The 19,354-nt window shown below is 48.3% G+C and overlaps 1 protein-coding gene across 8 annotated transcripts in view; it reads right to left on the bottom strand.

The window, feature by feature from the left end:
- LOC144610318 (electrogenic sodium bicarbonate cotransporter 4-like) overlaps positions 1 to 19,354 on the bottom strand; it is an 85,041-nt gene that overhangs the window by 40,662 nt on the left and 25,025 nt on the right. For all 8 annotated transcript variants that reach the window (XR_013549405.1, XM_078428928.1, XM_078428929.1 and 5 more), the window contains 7 exons: positions 17,464 to 17,621; positions 14,706 to 14,793; positions 11,436 to 11,590; positions 10,687 to 10,812; positions 9,977 to 10,151; positions 5,923 to 6,056; positions 2,721 to 2,992 (listed from right to left, as the gene is read on the bottom strand). Coding sequence is in view for 7 of the 8 variants with exons in the window: in XM_078428928.1 (XP_078285054.1) it covers positions 2,721 to 2,992; positions 5,923 to 6,056; positions 9,977 to 10,151; positions 10,687 to 10,812; positions 11,436 to 11,590; positions 14,706 to 14,793; positions 17,464 to 17,621 (1,108 nt within the window). In the remaining variant the exon portion in view is untranslated. The remainder of the gene's footprint in view (positions 1 to 2,720; positions 2,993 to 5,922; positions 6,057 to 9,976; positions 10,152 to 10,686; positions 10,813 to 11,435; positions 11,591 to 14,705; positions 14,794 to 17,463; positions 17,622 to 19,354) is intronic.

Below are 19,354 nucleotides of genomic sequence, written 5' to 3' on the forward strand. Positions count from 1 at the left end.
ACAAAAGCAGTTAACAAGGGGTTACAATAGTCAAATTAACAGAACTTGGCAAAATCATCTCCATTCAGATGTTCATCAAATCTTTGGAGCAAAGAGGTTAGGCCATTCGGCCCATCGTGTCAAATACACCGTTCTGACTGAGAGCGAAAGGGGAGAGGGAAACTAGAGGGATGGAAATCTGGATAGTTGTTGGTTTGGGTCTGGACCTTTCTTCCTGGTGAACCTGGCTCTTATAGACACGTGTGTAGTTACTCCATTAATAGCTCACACAGCATGCACCCAGAAATTGGACAGGAAAGAACAAAGGACAAACACTTTGTGTGAAAAAAACTTGGACCCCATTTTCATGTATTGGGGTGAATAGGAACTGCGTGGGTCAATCGGCAAAATAATGTCTTACGCCTGCGTTCGTATGTTTGTTTGTTCGTCTGTTCCGGTGAAGGCGCTGTACATAGTGCAAAAGTATTAACAATTTGGTAAAAAATGATCCCCAAATTCATAGAAACATAGAAAATAGGTGCAGGAGTAGGCCATTCGGCCCTTCGAGCCTGCACCGCCATTCAATATGATCATGGCTGATCATCCAACTCAGTATCCTGTACCTGCCTTCTCTCCATACCCCCTGATCCCTTTAGCCACAAGGGTCACATCTAACTCCCTCTTAAATATAGCCAATGAACTGGCCTCAACTACCTTCTGTGGCAGAGAATTCCACAGCTTCACCACTCTCTGTGTGAAAAAAAACGTTCTCATCTCGGTCCTAAAAGACTTCCCCCTTATCCTTAAACTGTGACCCCTTGTTCTGGACTTCCCCAACATTGGGAACAATCTTCCCGCATCTAGCCTGTCCAACCCCTTAAGAATTTTGTAAGTTTCTATAAGATCCCCCCTCAATCTTCTAAATTCCAGCGAGTCAAATTCAGGTGGTCCAAAAGGAAATATCCAGTATGAAATTCCGCAGAAGGATGTCAGCCAATTTTGATATGAAGACTTCCCTGTTCATTCTCTCCGCTCTCCACCGTTGTGATGCCTGGCGAAGGTGGGGGCTTGCGATCGTACCGCGATCAGCGCTTGAAGACAACGGAGTGAAAGACAATGGGAGACCCGCCGTGAGGGATGGTGGGGAAGGCAAATCCTCTGCCCAGGGCTTAAGCCTGCGTCCGTTTGTTTGTTTGTTCGTCTGTTCCGGTGAAGGCTCTGTGCACACGGTAGCCAGGTTTTCGTGTGCCTTGTTGTGGTGTTGGGACTGTTGGCAGACCAATTTCCCTCAGGGGATGAATAAAGTTCTATCGCATCGTTTCGTATTGTTATCGTATCGTTACTGTATCATATCATATCGTATCGTATCTATCGCATCGTACCATACCGTATCACATCGTATCGTATCATATTGTACCATATCATATCGTATCGTACCGTGTCGTATCGTATCGTACCGTATTGCACCGTATCGTATCATATCGTATCGTACCGTATCGTATCGTATCGTACCGTATTGCACCGTATCGTATCGTATCGTATCGTATCGTACCGTATCTTATCGTACAGTATCTTATCGTACCGTATCGTATTGTACCGTATCGTATATCATATCGTATCGTACCGTATCTTATCGTACCGTATCGTAACGTATCTTATCATACCGTATCGTATTGTACCGTATCGTATCATATCGTATCGTACCGTATCGTATCGTATCGTACCGTATCTTATCGTACCATATCGTATTGTACCGTATCGTACCGTATTGTACCGTATTGTACCGTATCATATTGTACCGTATCGTGTCAAGTCAAGTCAAGTCAAGTCAAGTCAATTTATTTGTATAGCACATTTAAAAACAACCCACGTTGACCAAAGTGCTGCACATCTGACTAGGAAAAAAAGAAACATACAGTGGCAGGCAGCCAAACACAACGGCGCGGCCATCTTGAACAAAATGTTAATTCAATCACCCACAGTCCAACAATAAAAGCACTAAACAGGCACCCAAATTACCCAACCCCAAAAACCCCCCAAAACACAGTCCAACAATAGAAGCATTAAATAGGCATTCAAATCACACACCCTAAAACCCCCAAAAACACAGCATATCGTATCGTACCGTATCGTGTCATACCGTACCATATTGCATCATATCATATCATATCGCATCGTACCGTATCGTATCGTACCGTATCGTACCGTATCGTATCATATCATATTGTATTGTACCGTATCGTATCGTATCGTACCGTATCATACCGTATCATATCTAATTGTATAATATCATATCGTACCATATCACAGCATATCGTACCGTATCGTATCATATCGTATTGTATGGCATCATATTGTACCGTACTGTATCATACCGTATCGTATCGTCTTGTACCATATCGTATCGTATCACATCGTACCATATTGTATCATATTGCCGTTTTTTTTTTTAAACGGCACTTGCAATATGTTAGCTCTCATTGCTGTGCAATAACTTGCTGTCTTGATTGCACTGTACACTGCCTCGACCGTATTGTAATTGTTTTGTCTATATTGTATTAGAGGTCAGTTTGTTTAATTCAGTAGATTAGGTTTAGCTTGTTATGGATAAAGGTTTATCCTTTGTACCGTCTGCTGTGTGTGATTGCATCATCTGGACTGCTTTAATTTCGCTGTACTTTGTGTAGTGACAATAAAGGTTTTTTACAAATTTACAAATATTGTATCGTATCGTATCGTACCTGTGTCTGGAGCCACACACTCACACTTGTACATGGTCACATAGTCAGGCTTGTAGAAGGCGTTGACGGGATAGTACTTGAAGGCCCCGATCATCTTCTTAATCGCGTCGTAGATGAAGATGAGGCTGATGAGCATGGAGAAGCCCTCCTCTGTGAAACGCGTGATGTACTTAATGATGAAGCTGGCGTCCGTGGCGACTAGAAGAAGGCACTGCAAGGCCGAATGGAGTCCAATCCACAGCCGAAATTCCAGGTAATCTATGGCATTACCCCTGCAGGAGAGATACAAGGACTTAGTCGTGGAGTCATTGAGAGACACACCACAGAACAAAGCTCCCTGGCCAACTATCACAATGTTTAAGAAGCATTTAGACAGGTACATGAATAGGATGGGTTTAGAAAGATATGGGCTAAATGCCAGCAGATAGAATTAGTGTAGATGGGACCTATTGGTCAGCTTGGGCAAGATAGACAATAGACAATAGGTGCAGGTGGAGGCCATTCGGCCCTTCGAGCCAGCACCGCCATTCAATGTGATCATGGCTGATCATTCTCAATCAGTACCTCGTTCCTGCCTTCTCCCCATACCCCCTGACTCTGCTATCCTTAAGAGCTCTATCCAGCTTTCTCTTGAATGCATTCAGAGAATTGGCCTCCACTGCCTTCTGAGGCAGAGAACTCCACAGATTCACAACTCTCTGACTGAAAAGGTTTTTCCTCATCTCCGTTCTAAATGGCCTACCCCTTATTCTTAAACTGTGGCCCCTTGTTCTGGACTCCCCCAACATTGGGAACATGTTTCCTGCCTCTAACGTGTCCAACCCCTTCATAATCTTATACGTTGCGATAAGATCTCCTCTCATCCTTCTAAATTCCAGTGTATACAAGCCTAGTCGCTCCAGTCTTTCAACATATGATAGTTGCGCCATTCCGGGAATTAACCTAGTAAACCTACGCTGCAGGCCTCGAAGGGCCTGTTTTCATGCTACATGACTCCATGACTCTAAGTCCGTGCCAACCACCAATCACCCATGTTACACCAACCTTCCTTTAATCCTATTTTCTACATTTCCCGCATTCCCTCCAACTCTCCCCGAATCTTTTAGCTCTGCTTTTAACACCATTGTGCCAGAGCTACTACACTACAAACTCTCCCAGCTGACTGTGCCTGAACCCCTCTGTCAGTGGATCATCAACTTCCTGACGGACAGGAAGCAGCATGTGAGGCTGGGAAAGCACATCTCGGACCCGCAGACCCTCAGCATAGGAGCTCCGCAAGGCTGCGTACTCTCCCCTCTCCTTTACTCTCTCTACACCAATGACTGCACCTCCACAGACTCCTCCGTCAAGCTCCTCAAGTTTGCGGATGACACTACCCTGATTGGACTGATCCAGGATGGGGAGGAATCTGCCAAGAGACGGGAAGTGACCCAGCTGGCGTCCTGGTGCCATCGCAACAACCTGGAGCTCAATGCTCTCAAGACAGTGGAACTAATTGTAGACTTTGGAAGAGATCCCCCTCCCCCCCCCCCCCCCCCCTCACTCACCATCAACAACACCATAGTCACATCTGTGGAGTCATTTAAGTTCCTTGGAACCATCATCTCCAGGGACCTTAAATGGGGGGCCACCATCGACTCCACAGTCAAAAAGGCCCAACAGAGGATGTACTTCCTGCGGCAACTGAAGAAACACAATCTGCCACAGGCAACGATGGTCCAATTCTACACTGCTATCATTGAGTCCGTCCTCACCTTCTCCATCATGGTCTGGTTTGGCTCAGCCACCAAGCACCACATCCGGAGGCTGCAACGGATCGTTCGCACAGCTGAGAAGGTTGTTGGCTGCAACCTTCCCCCCATTGACGAACTGTACACTGCAAGGGCCAGGAAGCGAGCGGGCAAGATCACCTCTGACCCCTCTCACCCTGGCCACAAACTCTTCGAAGCACTTCCCTCTGGAAGGCGACTCCGGACTGTCAAAGCAGCCACAGCCGGACATAAAAACAGCTTTTTTCCCCACGAGTGATAGTTCTACTCAACAACCAAAGTCTGTAGTCTCTTTTTTGCTCTGGTTTATTTTCACCCACATGTTTAGACCGTAATGGTGTATCCTTATTGTTTTGATGTGGTTATGCTTTATTCTTAATTGTTAACTGTATGTTTGTGTTGTCATTTGTGAGCGGAGCACCAAGGCACATTTCTTGTGTGTGTACATAGTTGGCCAATAAACTTATTAATGAATGAATTAATTCATTCGTTCATTCATCCCACCTCTCAACGACAAACCGGGGGCAATTTACAGAGGGCCATTTAAGCCACCGATCCGCACGTCTTTGGGATGTGGGAGGGAATCAGGGCACCCGGAGGAAACCCACGCGGTCCCAGGTAGAAGGTGCAAATTCCACACAGACTGCAGCGGAGGTCAGGATCGAACCTGGGTCTCTGGCGCTGCGAGGCAGCAACTCTACCGCTGCACCACTGTGCCATCTCGCACACCCCATCCACTCCCTACACATTCGGGGCAATTTACAGGGGGGCCAATTAATCTGCAAACCCGCACGTTTTCGGGAAGTGGGATGAGATCGGAGCAGCAAAATGAAACTCGCGGGGTCACAGGGAGAACGTGCAAACTCCGCACGGACACGAGGGCGGCGCGGTCGCGCAGCGGTAGAGTTGCTGCCTTACAGCGAATGCAGCGCCGGAGACTCAGGTTCGATCCTGACAACGGGCGCCGTCTGCACGGAGTTTGCACGTTCTCCCCGTGACCTTCGTGGGTTTTCTCCGAGATCTTCGGTTTCCTCCCACACTCCAAAGACGTGCAGGTTTGTAGGTTAATTGGCTGGGCATATGTAAAAATTGTCCCCTGGTGGGTATAGGATAGTGTTAATGTTTGCTCTCCTGCCCTCTGGGAGGTGCTACAGGAGCCTAAGGACCAGAACAAACCGACTTAAAAACAGTTTCGTTCCCTGGGCCATTAGAACTGGGAATGGAAATACTTGATTTGATATGACTCTCACTTTCATCGCACTTTGTAAAATATTCTCAGCATCTTAGGTGTAAAACTCATTTATTATTTATTAGTTTTTATTGGAACAACGATGCCCACGTCTCTCATGTGCAGTCGTCGAGTCGTACGCCGCAGAAACAGGCCCTTCGGCCCATCGCGTCCGTGCCAGCCGTGGGGTGACCTGAGCACTTACTTGCTGAAGTCAAACAGGAGCTTCTCGAAGATGAGGATGGGGCCGGTGCTGCTCAGGATGGTGAGTGGCTGGCCGGCAAACAGGCAGAAGACCGCGCCGGTAAACGCAGTCCCCAGGAAACTCTCAATCACTCCCTGCAGGGCAAAAAAAAGCAAAGTCTGTTACCCTGAAGTTTTCATCACTTGGTTGGAGTTGAATTCATAAGTAGTATAAGAAAATAACTGCAGATGCTGGTACAAATCGAAGGTATTTATTCACAAAATGCTGGAGTAACTCAGCAGGTCAGGCAGCATCTCGGGAGAGAAGGAATGGGTGACGTTTCGGGTCGAGACCCATCTTCAGACTGATGTCAGGGGGGCGGGACAAAGGAAGGATATAGGTGGAGACGGGAAGATAGAGGGAGATCTGGGAAGGAGGAGGGGAAGGGAGGGACAGAGGAACTATCTAAAGTTGGAGAAGTCGATGTTCATACCGCTGGGCTGCAAACTGCCCAGGCGAAATATGAGGTGCTGTTCCTCCAATTTCCGGTGGGCCTCACTATGGCACTGGAGGAGGCCCATGACAGAAAGGTCAGACTGGGAATGGGAGGGGGAATTGAAGTGCTCGGGCACCGGGAGATCAGTTTGGTCGATGCGGACCGAGCGCAGGTGTTCAGCGAAGCGATCGCCGAGCCTGCGCTTGGTTTCGCCGAAGTAAATAAGTTGACATCTGGAGCAGCGGATGCAATAGATGAGGTTGGAGGACATGTGTCTTAGAAGCAGAATTAAGTAATTTGGCCCATCGAGTCCACACCGACATTCGATCGTGGCCGACCTATCATTCCCTCTCACCTCCATTCTCCTGCCTTCTCCCCATAACCTTTGACGCTGTCACTAATCAAGAACCTGTCAATCTCCACTTTAAAAACGCCCAATGACTTGGCCTCTACAAGCGCTTGTGGCAATGAATCCCGCAGATTCACCACCCTCTGACCGAAGAAATTCCTCCTCATCTCCTTTCTTGAGGTACGTCCTTTTATTCTGCGGCTGTGCCCTCTAGTCCTAGACTCTCCCACTAGTGGAAACATCCTCTCTACATCCACCCCCATCCAGGCCTTCCACTATGCTGTAAGTTTCAATGAGGTCCCCCCCTCATCCTTCTAAACTCCAGCGAGTACAGGCCCAGAGATGTCAAATGTTCATCGCACGTTAACCCAATCATTCCTGCGATCGTTCTCATCCGTCTCGTAGGGTGGCCAACAGTCTTGGTCCTTGTTGTAACAGACTTCCAGTTCCTGACAAGGAACTCCTCCGCCTCATGCGACATTGACAGGGGAATACGGTTTTCCCGTCAAGCTAACAGAGGATGGGAAGGTGTGACTGGGAATCTTCAGAATAGACAATAGACAATAGGTGCAGGAGGAGTGATCTTGGCTAAGGGGTGATCTTGTAGAGATGTACAAGGTCATGAGAGGAACAGGCAGGGTACATGAAGACCCGAAACTTCACCCATTCCTTCTCTCCTGAGATGCTGCCTGACCCGCTGAGTTACTCCAGCATCTTGTGTCAACCTTCAATTTGAACCAGCATCTGCAGTTATTTTCCTCCACATCCAGTACATGCACGTGAGTCTTTTACCCAGACTACCAGAGAACCAGAGGACATAGGTTGAAAGTGAAGGAGGGAGAGATTTAATGAGAACCTGAGGGGCAACTTTTTTACACAAAGGGTGGTGGGGGTATGGATTGAGCTGTTGGAGGTGGTCGTTGTGCCAGGTACTATCACAACGTTGAAGAAACATTTAGACGTGTACATGGATAGGACAGGTTTAGAGGGCTGTGGGCCAAGCGCGGGCAGGTGGTACCATAGAGTCAAGGCATGAAGGCTTGGTCTGAAGACTTGAGGCACATACTTGTCTCTAACCCTGTCTTCCCAGTGAGAGACACAAAATGCTGGAGTCCCTATCTACGCTAGTCCTATTTGCAGTATGTGATGCTTTGACAGATAGTTACGTCTTGGGTCACAAGTTTAGGAGCAGAGGAAGAATAGGAGACCAAATAGGCGACACGGTAGCGCAGCGGTAGAGTTGCTGCTTTACAGCGAATGCAGCGCCGGAGACTCAAGTTCGATCCTGACTACGGGTGCTGCACTGTAAGGAGTTTGTACGTTCTCCCCGTGACCTGCGTGGGTTTTCTCCGAGATCTTCGGTTTCCTCCCACACTCCAAAGACGTACAGGTATGTAGGTTAATTGGCTGGGTAAATGTAAAAATTGTCCCTAGTGGGTGTAGGATAGTGTTAATGTACGGGGATCGCTGGGCGGCACGGACTTGGTGGGCCGAAAAGGCCTGTTTCCGGCTGTATATATATGATATGATATGATATGATATGATATGATATGATATGATATGATATGATATGATAACTCATCGGGCCAGGCAGCGTCTCTGGACAGAAGCAATGGGTGACGTTTCGGGTCGAGGCCCTTCTTCAGATTGAGCCTGGGAGCCGAGGACTCGATAATCCAGTTGAACACACGTAGAAGGAACGTGACTCTAAACACTTTGTGCATCGCCCGCCCTGCACACACTACGCTACGGCATCTGATTCTGATTCTTCAAGCACTGCGGCTGAATAGAATGGAACATAACGTTCACTTTCAAGGCCACTTCTTACAGTGAAGGAAGGCCACATGCCCACTCAAGATATCCTTTCGGTACAAAACCTCCTGCCCTCGCACAGAAGCACAATGTGAACCAGGATAACACTCAGGCCACCTCCTGAGGGAGGGAACGATGACTGAACACAAGTTTAGTTTAGTTTAGTTCAATGTTTCTTATCGCGCGTACCGAGGTGCAGTGAAAAGCTTTTGTTGCGTGTTATCCAGTCAGCAGAAAGGCAATACATCATTACATTCGAGCCATCGGCAGTGTACAGATACATGATTATGGAATAACGTTTAGCGCAAGGTAAAGCCAGCAAAGACCGATCAAGGATAGTCCGAGGGTCGCCAAAGAGGTAGATAGTAGTTCAGCACTGCTCTCTGGTTGCGGTAGGATGGTTCAGTTACCCAATAAAAGCTGGGAAGAAACTGTCCCTGAATCTGATGGTGTGCGTTTTCATACTTCTAAACCTTGTGCCTGATGGGAGAGGGGAGAGGAGGGAATGGCCAGGGTGAGACTGGTCCTTGATTATGCTGCTGGCCTTGCCGAGGCAGCGTGAGGTGCAAATGGAGTTGTACAGAAGGCAGCATCTCTGGAGAGAAGGAATGGGTGGCGTTTTGGGTCGAGATCCTCCTTCACACTCACTTTACACCCGTGCTCGCCTCATGGCACCCCACCCCTGACATCAGTCTGAAGAAGGGTCTCGACCCGAAACATCACCCATTCCTTCTCTTCAGAGATGCTGCCTGACCCGCTGAGTTACTCCAGCATTTTGTGTCTACCCACGGTATATTGTTGTAAGGCTCCCTTGTTTGGGGCCTGATGGGCTTCTCTTAACCACTAAAGATGATCGACATCTTGTTAAATAGTGTCCTCAAAAATGGACCATGTTTAAATAACGATTGCCAAGGATATTGTCAAAGGGAGTTGGTTGCATATTCTCCAGTTAAATATCTGCTTGGAATGCTGGCGTTCATTGTAATGTGGTGCAGGTTGGTCAAGGTTGGAGATCCAGCACGGTAAACAGGCCCTTCGGCCCACCGAGTCCACGCCGACCAGCGATCCACGCACACGAGGACTGTCCCACGCACACACACACACACACACACACACGAGGGACAATTTACACAGAGTCATACAGCGTGGAAACAGGCCCTTCGGCCCGACTTGCCCACGCCGGGCCAACATTGTGAGTTTTGACGAGGCCAATTAACCCACGCACCTGTACGTCTTTGGAGTGTGGGAGGAAGCCGGAGCACCCGGAGAAAGCCCACGCAGGTCCCAGGGAGAACGTACAAACTCCGCGCATGAGGGTGCCCGCAGTCTAGATGGAACCCGGATCTCAGGCGCCGCGAGGCTGCTGCACTACCCGTGTTGAGTCGTTGGGTCGGGTGAAGGGCGCGGCGCCTCCTTACCTGGTAGTTGTCCGTGGCATCGCCCAGTAACCCGCCAAAGGTGATGGCGTTGGTGATGCAGCCCAGGTAGATGAAGAGGATGGTGGAGATGGACTGGATGTGGAAGCCTTCATAGAAGTCGCTGAGCAGCCAGGGCAGCTTCCTCTTGATGTCCAGCTGCAGGCCTCCACAGAACCTGTACCCGGGGAGAAGCAAGGCAGGTGAGAAACAGGCACAGGAGTTGGGGACGATCAAGCTCAGAGGTGATAGGAATGGGATTAGGCCATTCGGCCCATCAAGTCTACTCCGCCATTCAATCATGCCTGATCTATCTCTGTATCTCTGGGGAGCCCAGAACCAGGGGCCACAGTTGTCTATTTTCTATTGTCTATTGACTGGAGCGACTAGGCTTGTATACACTGGAATTTAGAAGGATGAGAGGGGATCTTATCGGAATTCTCTGCCTCAGAAGGCAGTGGAGGCCGATTCTCTGAATGCATTCAAGAGAGAGCTGGATAGAGCTCTTAAGGATAGCGGAGTCAGGGGGTATGGGGAGAAGGCAGAAACGGGGCACTGATTGAGAATGATCAGCCATGATCACATTGAATGGTGGCGCTGGCTCGAAGAGCCGAATGGCCTCGTCCTGCACCTATTGTCTATTGTCTATTGTCTCTGATAGTGCCTGGAGGGAGAGGCATGGACAACCTAACCAGGACGACTGAATGAAATACCTTCCTGTCCAGGTCAGCTCCTCCCCCAACTCATGGGGTGCAGGCATCTTCTCATCATCGTTTGCCCCGCAACCTCCCGCCGATCCGTTCATCTGGCCCGCTTCGTTGAGAGAGTAGACGGACTTCCTGTGGGGGAGACGGAGAGGCAGCAAGTCAGGGAAACAGGCACTGCCTTACACCGCCGGAGATCCGGGTTCGATTCCGACTACGGGTGCTGTCTGGGCAGTGTTTGCACCTTCTCCCCGTGACCTGCGTGGGATTTGCTCCGAGATCTTCGGTCTCCACCCACACTCCAGTCTCAAACCTTCTGTCGTTTTCTCTCAGGCCTTTGTCCAAACCATCTGCCTATCAACCCCCCCCCCCCCCCCGCCCTTCCCCAACCTGTATCCACCTATCACTCGTCCCTCTTCCCTTCCAGCTTTCTTCCCCTCCCCCACCGAAGGAGGATCCAAACCCAAAACATCACCTATCCAACTTCTCCGGAGATGCTGCCTGACCCGCTGAGCTAATTGGCTTGGTACAAATGTAAAAATTGGCCCTGGGGTGTGGCGGATAGCATTAATGTGCGGGGATCGCCGGCCGGCATGGACTGGGCGGGCCGAAGGGCCTGTTTCCACGCTGTATCTCTACACGAAACTAGACCGCCCCGTCTGCATTGCGTGTCACGGGGAATCATTCATCCCACCACTCAGAGCTCAGCAGGGAAAAGCCCGCCTCGGCAAATGGGAATGATCGCACCAAGCCCGTACCTCTTCTCGGCTGGTGTCACCTTCTTGGGAGGCTCGATGCGGATCTTGGGGTCCCATTCACCGGGAGGAAGGACGATGACCTCATCGAGGAACTCGTCGATGCCTGCAATCAAGTCGTCTCTGTCTCTTGCCTTGTACGCCACGTCACTGAAGAGCTACAAAACCAATACAACCGTGGTGGAGTGTGAACATCAACCAGAATCAACTGGAGGAGATGCATTCAAGAGAGAGTCAGATATAGCTCTCAGGGCTAACGGAATCAAGGGATCTGGGGAGAAAGCAGGAACAGGGTACGGATTCTGGATGATCAGCCATGATCATATTGAATATTCCCGGAATGGCGGGACTATCATATGTTGAAAGACTGGAGCGACTAGGCTTGTATACACTGGAATTTAGAAGGATGAGAGGAGATCTTATCGAAACGTATAAGATTATTAAGGGGTCGAGATGAGAAAACATTTCTTCACACAGAGAGTGGTGAGTCTGTGGAATTCTCTGCCACAGAAGGTAGTTGAGGTCAGTTCATTGGCTATATTTAAGAGGGAGTTAGATGTGGCCCTTTTTGCTAAAGGGATCAGGGGGTATGGAGAGAAGGCAGGTACAGGCTACTGAGCTGGATGATCAGCCATGATCATATTGAATGGCGGTGCAGGCTCGAAGGGCCGAATGGTCTACTCCTGCACCTATTTTCTATGTTTCTATGTTTCTATGACAGGTTAGAGGCAGGAAACATGTTCCCAATGTTGGGGGAGTCCAGAACAAGGGGCCACAGTTTAAGAATAAGGGGGAGGCCATTTAGAACTGAGATGAGGAAAAACGTTTTCAGTCAGAGAGTTGTGAATCTGTGGAATTCTCTGCCTCAGAAGGCAGTGGAGGCCAATTCTCTGAATGCATTCAAGAGAGAACTGGATAGAGCTCTTAAGGATAGCGGAGTCAGGGGGTATGGGGAGAAGGCAGGAACTGGGTACTGATTGAGAATGATCAGCCATGATCACATTGAATGGCGGTGCTGGCTCGAAGGGCCGATTGGCCTACTCCTGCACCTATTGTCTATTGTCTATTGTCTATTGTCTATTGAATGGCGGTGCTGGTTCGAAGGGCCGATTGGCCTACTCCTGCACCTGTTTTCCATGTTTCTATGTTTCTAGAATACAAAATGTTCCTGCACAGCAGAGATCCACAACTTGTAACCATTATAAGTTAAAATATTGGGGGAATCATTTGGGCGATAGGAAGTGAGTATTTTTTATTTTCAAAAACATATTTTATTCAGAATTGAAAATATACACAAAACAAAAATCGGGCAAAAACTACTCATACATTCTGTGTTGAAAACGCACACCTCCAGATTCAGGGACAGTTTCTTCCCGGCTGTTATCAGACAACTGAACCATCCTACCACAACCAGAGAGCAGTGCGGAACTACTATCCACCTCGTTGGTGACCCTCGGACTATCCATGATCGGACTTTGCTGGCTTTACCTTGCGCTAAACGTTATTCCCTTATCATGTATCTGTACTCGATTGTAATCTTGTATTGTCTCTCCGCTGACTGGACACAGCACGCAACAAAAGCTTTTCACTGTACCTCGGTACACGTGACAATAAACTAAACTGAACTGGTGGGCCACACAGTGGCGCAGTGGTAGAGTTGCTGCCTTACAGCGCCAGAGACCCGGGTTCAATCCTGACAACGGGTGCTGTCTGTACGGAGTTTGCATGTTCTCCCTGTGATCTCGTGGGCTTTCTCCGGGTGTTCCGGTTTCCTCCCACACTGCAAAGACGTGCGGGTTTGTAGGCTAATTGCCTCACCATGTGGGCAGCAAGGTGGGGGCATGGAGCTAAAGCTGGCTCTTAGGTTAACTCACCTGCAGTCCCTCTCCCAATTCTTAACCGGGCCACATACAAGCAGAAGACAATAAGATAGTCAGTACATTTATTTCCTGATGATATCAAAGGAGGGCATTCGGCCCACCACATTTATAACAGCACAACGAACTAGCATACTCCCCCATTAATTTTCCCTGTGATGTTCTCTCTCCACTTTCCCATCAACTCAGGGAGATAACCGTTGAATTAGTGCAGGATTTGTGTAAATGGGTGGTTAACGAGCCACTTTCAAGGTTAGGCACACTCTTGGCAGGCTGCAAGGCCATGCGATATCTCTCTATGACTCTTAACTTCCCCAGAGTCTACCACCAGCAGGAACAACTTCGCGAGGCTGAATGACCCGCTAACCCTCGCCTTCTTTGGGATTTGGAAGGACATTGGCGCCCTGAGGGGGAGCGTGCGAACTCCACTTAGACAGGGCTGGAGGTCAGGATTGAACCCTGGGTCACTGGTGCTATGAGGCAGTGGCTCTACCCGTGCATCATTGTGCTGACCGGCCACAAGTGCAGGAAGGACAAAGGTCTGGCACAAATTCCTTGCTATCTCCTCTCTTGGACAACCATTGCTCTTTTATAACATCGTCAGGCCATTCCCTTTGGTGTTGACCACAGGCAAAATGTCACCCTCCACCTGTACCACACAAAGAAGACAAAAGTCCGCAGAAATGACCTTAATACGTTGGCTAAACCTATTGATAAAGCCCTGTGGAGTGGGCCAACGCTGAGGGGTCGAGGTTGGAATGACTGCCTCTCTCTATTCACCCGTTCCATAAGTTCATAGGTTCTAGGAGCAGAATTAGGCCATTCGGCCCATCAAGTCTATTCCGCCATTCAATCATGGCTGATTTATCTTTCCCTCTCAACCCCATTCTCCTGCCTTCTCCCCATAACCCCTGACACCCGTACTGGTCAAGATTCTATCAATCTCCGCCTTAAAAATATCCATTGACTTGGCCTCCACAGCCGTCTGTGGTAATGAATTCCACAGATTCACCACCCTCTGACTAAACCTATGGCCTCTGGTCCTAAACTCTCCAACTAGTGGAAACATCCTCTCCACATTCACTCTATCCAGGCCTTTCACTGTTTGGTAAGTTTTGATGAGGTCCCCCCTCATCTGGCTAAAGAAATTCCTCCTCATCTAATTTCTAAAGGTAGGTCCTTTTATTCTGAGGCTGTGGTCTCTGGTTCTAGACTCTCCCACTAGTGGAAACATCCTCTCCACATCCACTCTATCCAGGCCTTTCACTATTGGGTAAGTTCCAAAGATGTCCCATCTCATCCTTCTTAACCCCAGCGAGTGCAGGCCCCTGCAACTCAGCACTAGACACGTCCAAACTCAACGCCATTTCTCACAGAGTTCAAGTTGATCACTCACATCATCCACCATGAGTGTGGCCATAGCTCTTCCAATCTCGCTGTAAGATTTGCCCTTTCCTTGGGGGCCCAGAAGAATAAAAATGAACCTGTTTGCAAAAAGAGATTAATGAGTTAAAACCACGAACCCCATAAAGCCAAACAAATTTCATTTCGCGGGGAAGAGGAATTAAAAGGTGACTATTATAGGCTACAGATCCATTGGATTGAGTTTGCATTTGGCCCGAAACCATTTAGAAAATCTTAACAATTAGCAAGAGCTAATTGCTTTCCCAATACTGTTGACCTGTGGGGAGCCACTGAGTGAGCTCGGGGGACACCAGAGTGCGTTAATCGATACTCGTGTCCTTGGCTCTGCGGCTAATTAACCTTGCGATCGGATGTAGTGACTATCGGGAAGATGGTGCTTTTAGGGACCAAATTACTTGGCTGCTACGATGCTGGAAACTTGGTCAATGCCTTCGCCGATCTGCGCAAGAACATGAGAAGGATATCCATACTGCAATGTCAAAGACTGTAGGGCACAGCTTTAAGGTGAGGGGGGACCACATTTTACAGGGGATGTGCATGGCTAGAAATGCTGCCCGACCCGTTCAGTTACTCCAGCATTCTGTGTCTGCCTCCTCTGACATATACCCACCATCATCTGAACGAAACTGAGTCAACTGTAGAAATATCCCAGCACAATGCAGTAGTGTAGTTAATTTACCATAACTTCAAAAAAGGTATTTATTCACAAAATGCTGGAGTAACTCAGCAGGTCAGGCAGCATCTCAGGAGAGAAGGAATGGATGACGTTTCGGGTCGAGACCCTTCTTCAGACTGATGTCAGGGGGGGCGGGACAAAGGAAGGATATAGGTGGAGACAGGAAGATAGAGGGAGATCTGGGAAGGAGGAGGGGAAGAGAGGGACAGAGGAACTATCTAAAGTTGGAGAAGTCGATGTTCATACCACTGGGCTGCAAGGTGCCCAGGCGAAATATCAGGTGCTGTTCCTAAAGATCTGCTGTGTGCCCAGTTAGTAACATCTACAATAAACGCACCAAGTTCAATTCAATGTAACTTCTCAAATATCTGCAGTGAATCCATCTCCATTGCTCGCTGTGGTTCTTTAGTTCATGAGCTCATAAGTTCCAGGAGCAGAATTAGGCCATTCAGCCCATCAAATCTATTCCACCATTTGATCAAGGCCGATTTATCATTCCCTCTCAACCCCATTCTCCTGTCTTCTCCCCATAACCCCATGACACCCGTACTAATCAAGAATCTATCTATCTCTGCCTTAAAAATATCCATTGACTTGGCCTCCACAGCCGTCTGTGGTAATGAATTCCACAGATTCACCACCCTCTGGCTAAACCTATGGCCTCTGGTCCTAAACTCTCCAACTAGTGGAAACATCCTCTCCACATTCAGCCTAACCAGGCCTTTCACTATTTGCTAAGTTTCGATGAGGTCCCCCCTCATCCTTCTAAACTCCAGCGAGTACTGGCCCAGTGCTGTCGAACGCTCATCATACGTTAACCCAATAGTTCCTGGGATCATTCTCGTAAACTTCCTCTGGACCCTCTCCAATGCCAGCACATCCTTCCTCAGATATTGGGTCCAAAACTGCTCTCAATCCTCCAAATGCGGTCTGACCAGTGCCTAATAGCACTACATCCCTGTTTTTATAACTTTTTCACCCAGAGAGTTGTAAATCTGTGGAATTCTCTGCCACAGAAGGCAGTGGAGGCCAATTCACTGGATGCATTCAAGAGAGAGTCAGATAGTCTTGGGGCTAACGGAATCAAGGGATACGGGGAGAAAGCAGGAATGGGGTACTGATTCTGGATGATCAGCCATGGTCATATTGAATGGCAGTGCTGGCTCGAAGGGCTGAATGGCCTACTCCTTCTCCTATTTTCTATGTTTCTGTGTTTCTACATTACATAGAAACATAGAAAATAGGTGCAGGAGTAGGCCATTCGGCCCTTCGAGCCTGCACCGCCATTCAATATGATCATGGCTGATCATCCAACTCAGTATCCCGTACCTGCCTTCTCTCCATACCCCCTGATCCCTTTAGCCACAAGGGCCACATCTAACTCCCTCTTAAATATAGCCAATGAACTGGCCTCAACTACCTTCTGTGGCAGAGAATTCCACAGATTCACCACTCTCTGTGTGAAAAAAAACGTTCTCATCTCGGTTCTAAAAGACTTCCCCCTTATCCTTAAACTGTGACCCCTTGTTCTGGACTTCCCCAACATAGGGAACAATCTTCCTGCATCTAGCCTGTCCAACCCTTTAAGAATTTTGTAAGTTTCTATAAGATCCCCCCTCAATCTTCTAAATTCCAGCGAGTACAAGCCGAGTCGATCCAGTCTTTCTTCATATGAAAGTCCTGCCATCCCAGGGATCAATCTGGTGAACCTTCTCTGTACTCCCTCTATGGCAAGAATGTCTTTCCTCAGATTAGGAGACCAAAACTGTACGCAATACTCCAGGTGTGGTCTCACCAATGCCCTGTACAACTGCAGCAGAACCTCCCTGCTCCTATACTCAAATCCCCTTGCTATGAATGCCAACATACCATTCGCTTTCTTCACTGCCTGCTGCACCTGCATGCCTACTTTCAATGACTGGTGCACCATGACACCCAGGTCTCGTTGCATCTCCCCTTCTCCTAATCAGGTAATAATATTCTCATTTGGTTGTTTACTACTAGTGTGGTGTCGCAATGGGATTCACTGACTGCTCTGTGTCTCGAGCGATACCTTGTTGGCACGGCCACCTCTGTCAGTCCACCCAACATGGTCGGCTGCAGGAGGCGGACAAAGGCAACAAAGGGTTTCTCCAGGAAGTCCACTTCCCCCACCAGGATGTTTGAGGCTTCCGAGTCGCGAGGTATCTTCTTCTTGAACTTGTTCTTGAGCTGCGAAGAATGGAAGGCGTTAGTGAGCGGCAGTTTGGACTGGGCAGGAAGAAGACCCGAAACGCCACCCATCCCTTCTCTCCAGAGACGCCACCCATCCCTTCTCTCCAGAGAGTTACTCTGGCGTTTAGTGTCTACCCTCCGGAGTTTGGGCTGGTGGATTACTGTCGAGCAGAGAGGGATGGAGAAGGGAATAGACTCGTCTGTGGGCTTGGATCAAAAACCCATTTGCTTTGGCTCATAAGTTGTGTAGGAAAATAACTGCAGATGCTGGTACAAATCGAAGGTATCCCAAAATGCTGGAGTAACTCAGCAGGTCAGGCAGCATCTAGGAGAGAGGGAATGGGTGACATTTCGGGTCGAGATCCTTCTTCAGACTGAAGAAGTTCATAAGTTTTATTTTATTTTTTGCTCTGGTTTATTTTCACCCACATGTTTAGGCCGTAATGTTGTATCCCTATTGTTTTCATGTGTTTATGCTTTATTCTTAATTGTTAACTGTGTGTTTGTGTTGTCATTTGTGAGCGGAGCACCAAGGCACATTCCTTGTATATGCACATACTTGGCCAATAAACTTATTCATTCATTCATTCATCCATTCATTCATTCATTCATAATGAGGAATCAGTGTGGCTTAAAATCGATCTCGCTATCTTGATTGTGGATATGGAATAGCGAGATCGATTTTAAGCCACAGTGACTCCTCATTATGAATGAATGAATGAATGAATGAGATCTTGCGGTAAGTTATTTAGAATACTTTGGACTAATGTTGGGAAGTGGGACCAACTCAGGTAGACAACTCAGTCGGCATGGATGAGTTGGGCCGAAGGACCTCTTTCCATGCTGTCCAACTCTATAAGTTGCATTCACAAGGGAGGGTACATGATGGGCATTACAATCAATGAAACACTCCCTGCTATTCCTCACATCCATCCCTGGCAAGTCCATTTGGAATGCAGATGCTGGTTAACACACAAAAGGACACAACATGCTGGAGTAACTCAGCAGGTCAAGTAGCATCTCTGGAGATCATCATAAGATCATAAGTTTTTTTTTACACAAAATGCTGGAGTAACTCAGCAGGTCAGGCAGCATCTCTGGAGAGAAGGAATGGGTGACGTTTCGGGTCGAGACCCTTCTTCAGTCCCGCCATCCCAAGGATCATTCTCGTCAACCTACGCTGCACTGCCTCAATTACAAGGATGTCCTTCCTCAAATTAGGTTTCCTTTATCATCGTTACTTTTCTGCAAATCTTTCATTCGTTGTTCTTAATCTCTCCACATCACAGTCTATATCTCTCGTTTCTCTCATCCCTAACCCGTCTGAAGAAATGGTCTCGACCCGAAACGTCACCCATTCCTTCTCTCCAGCGATGCCGCCTGTCCCACTGAGTTACTCCAGCTTTTTGTGCCTATCTTGTGTAAGAGAGATACATGCTTGACTCTCAAGTTGCTGAACCACAGGGAGCCACGTCTCTGTCATCGGAGTCTCCGACAAGCTTTGCACAGATATTGGCCTCTGCTGCAGTCCACAGCATCCCATAATCAGCCAGTCGGCTTGTCGTGGTGTGAAAGCAGGGAGTGTGGTCAGGAATTTGCAAGCAGGACTAAGTCCCATCCTCGTGATCCTCGTCAATGGCGATCTGCTGCTTCATAATCTGATTAACAGTTTTAAAAATGCGGCACAGTTTATTGTAACTAAACAAAGGTGAATCCAACTCCACATTGCC

This window comes from Rhinoraja longicauda, chromosome 36, assembly GCF_053455715.1.
Source record: "Rhinoraja longicauda isolate Sanriku21f chromosome 36, sRhiLon1.1, whole genome shotgun sequence".
Lineage (NCBI taxonomy): Eukaryota > Metazoa > Chordata > Chondrichthyes > Rajiformes > Arhynchobatidae > Rhinoraja > Rhinoraja longicauda.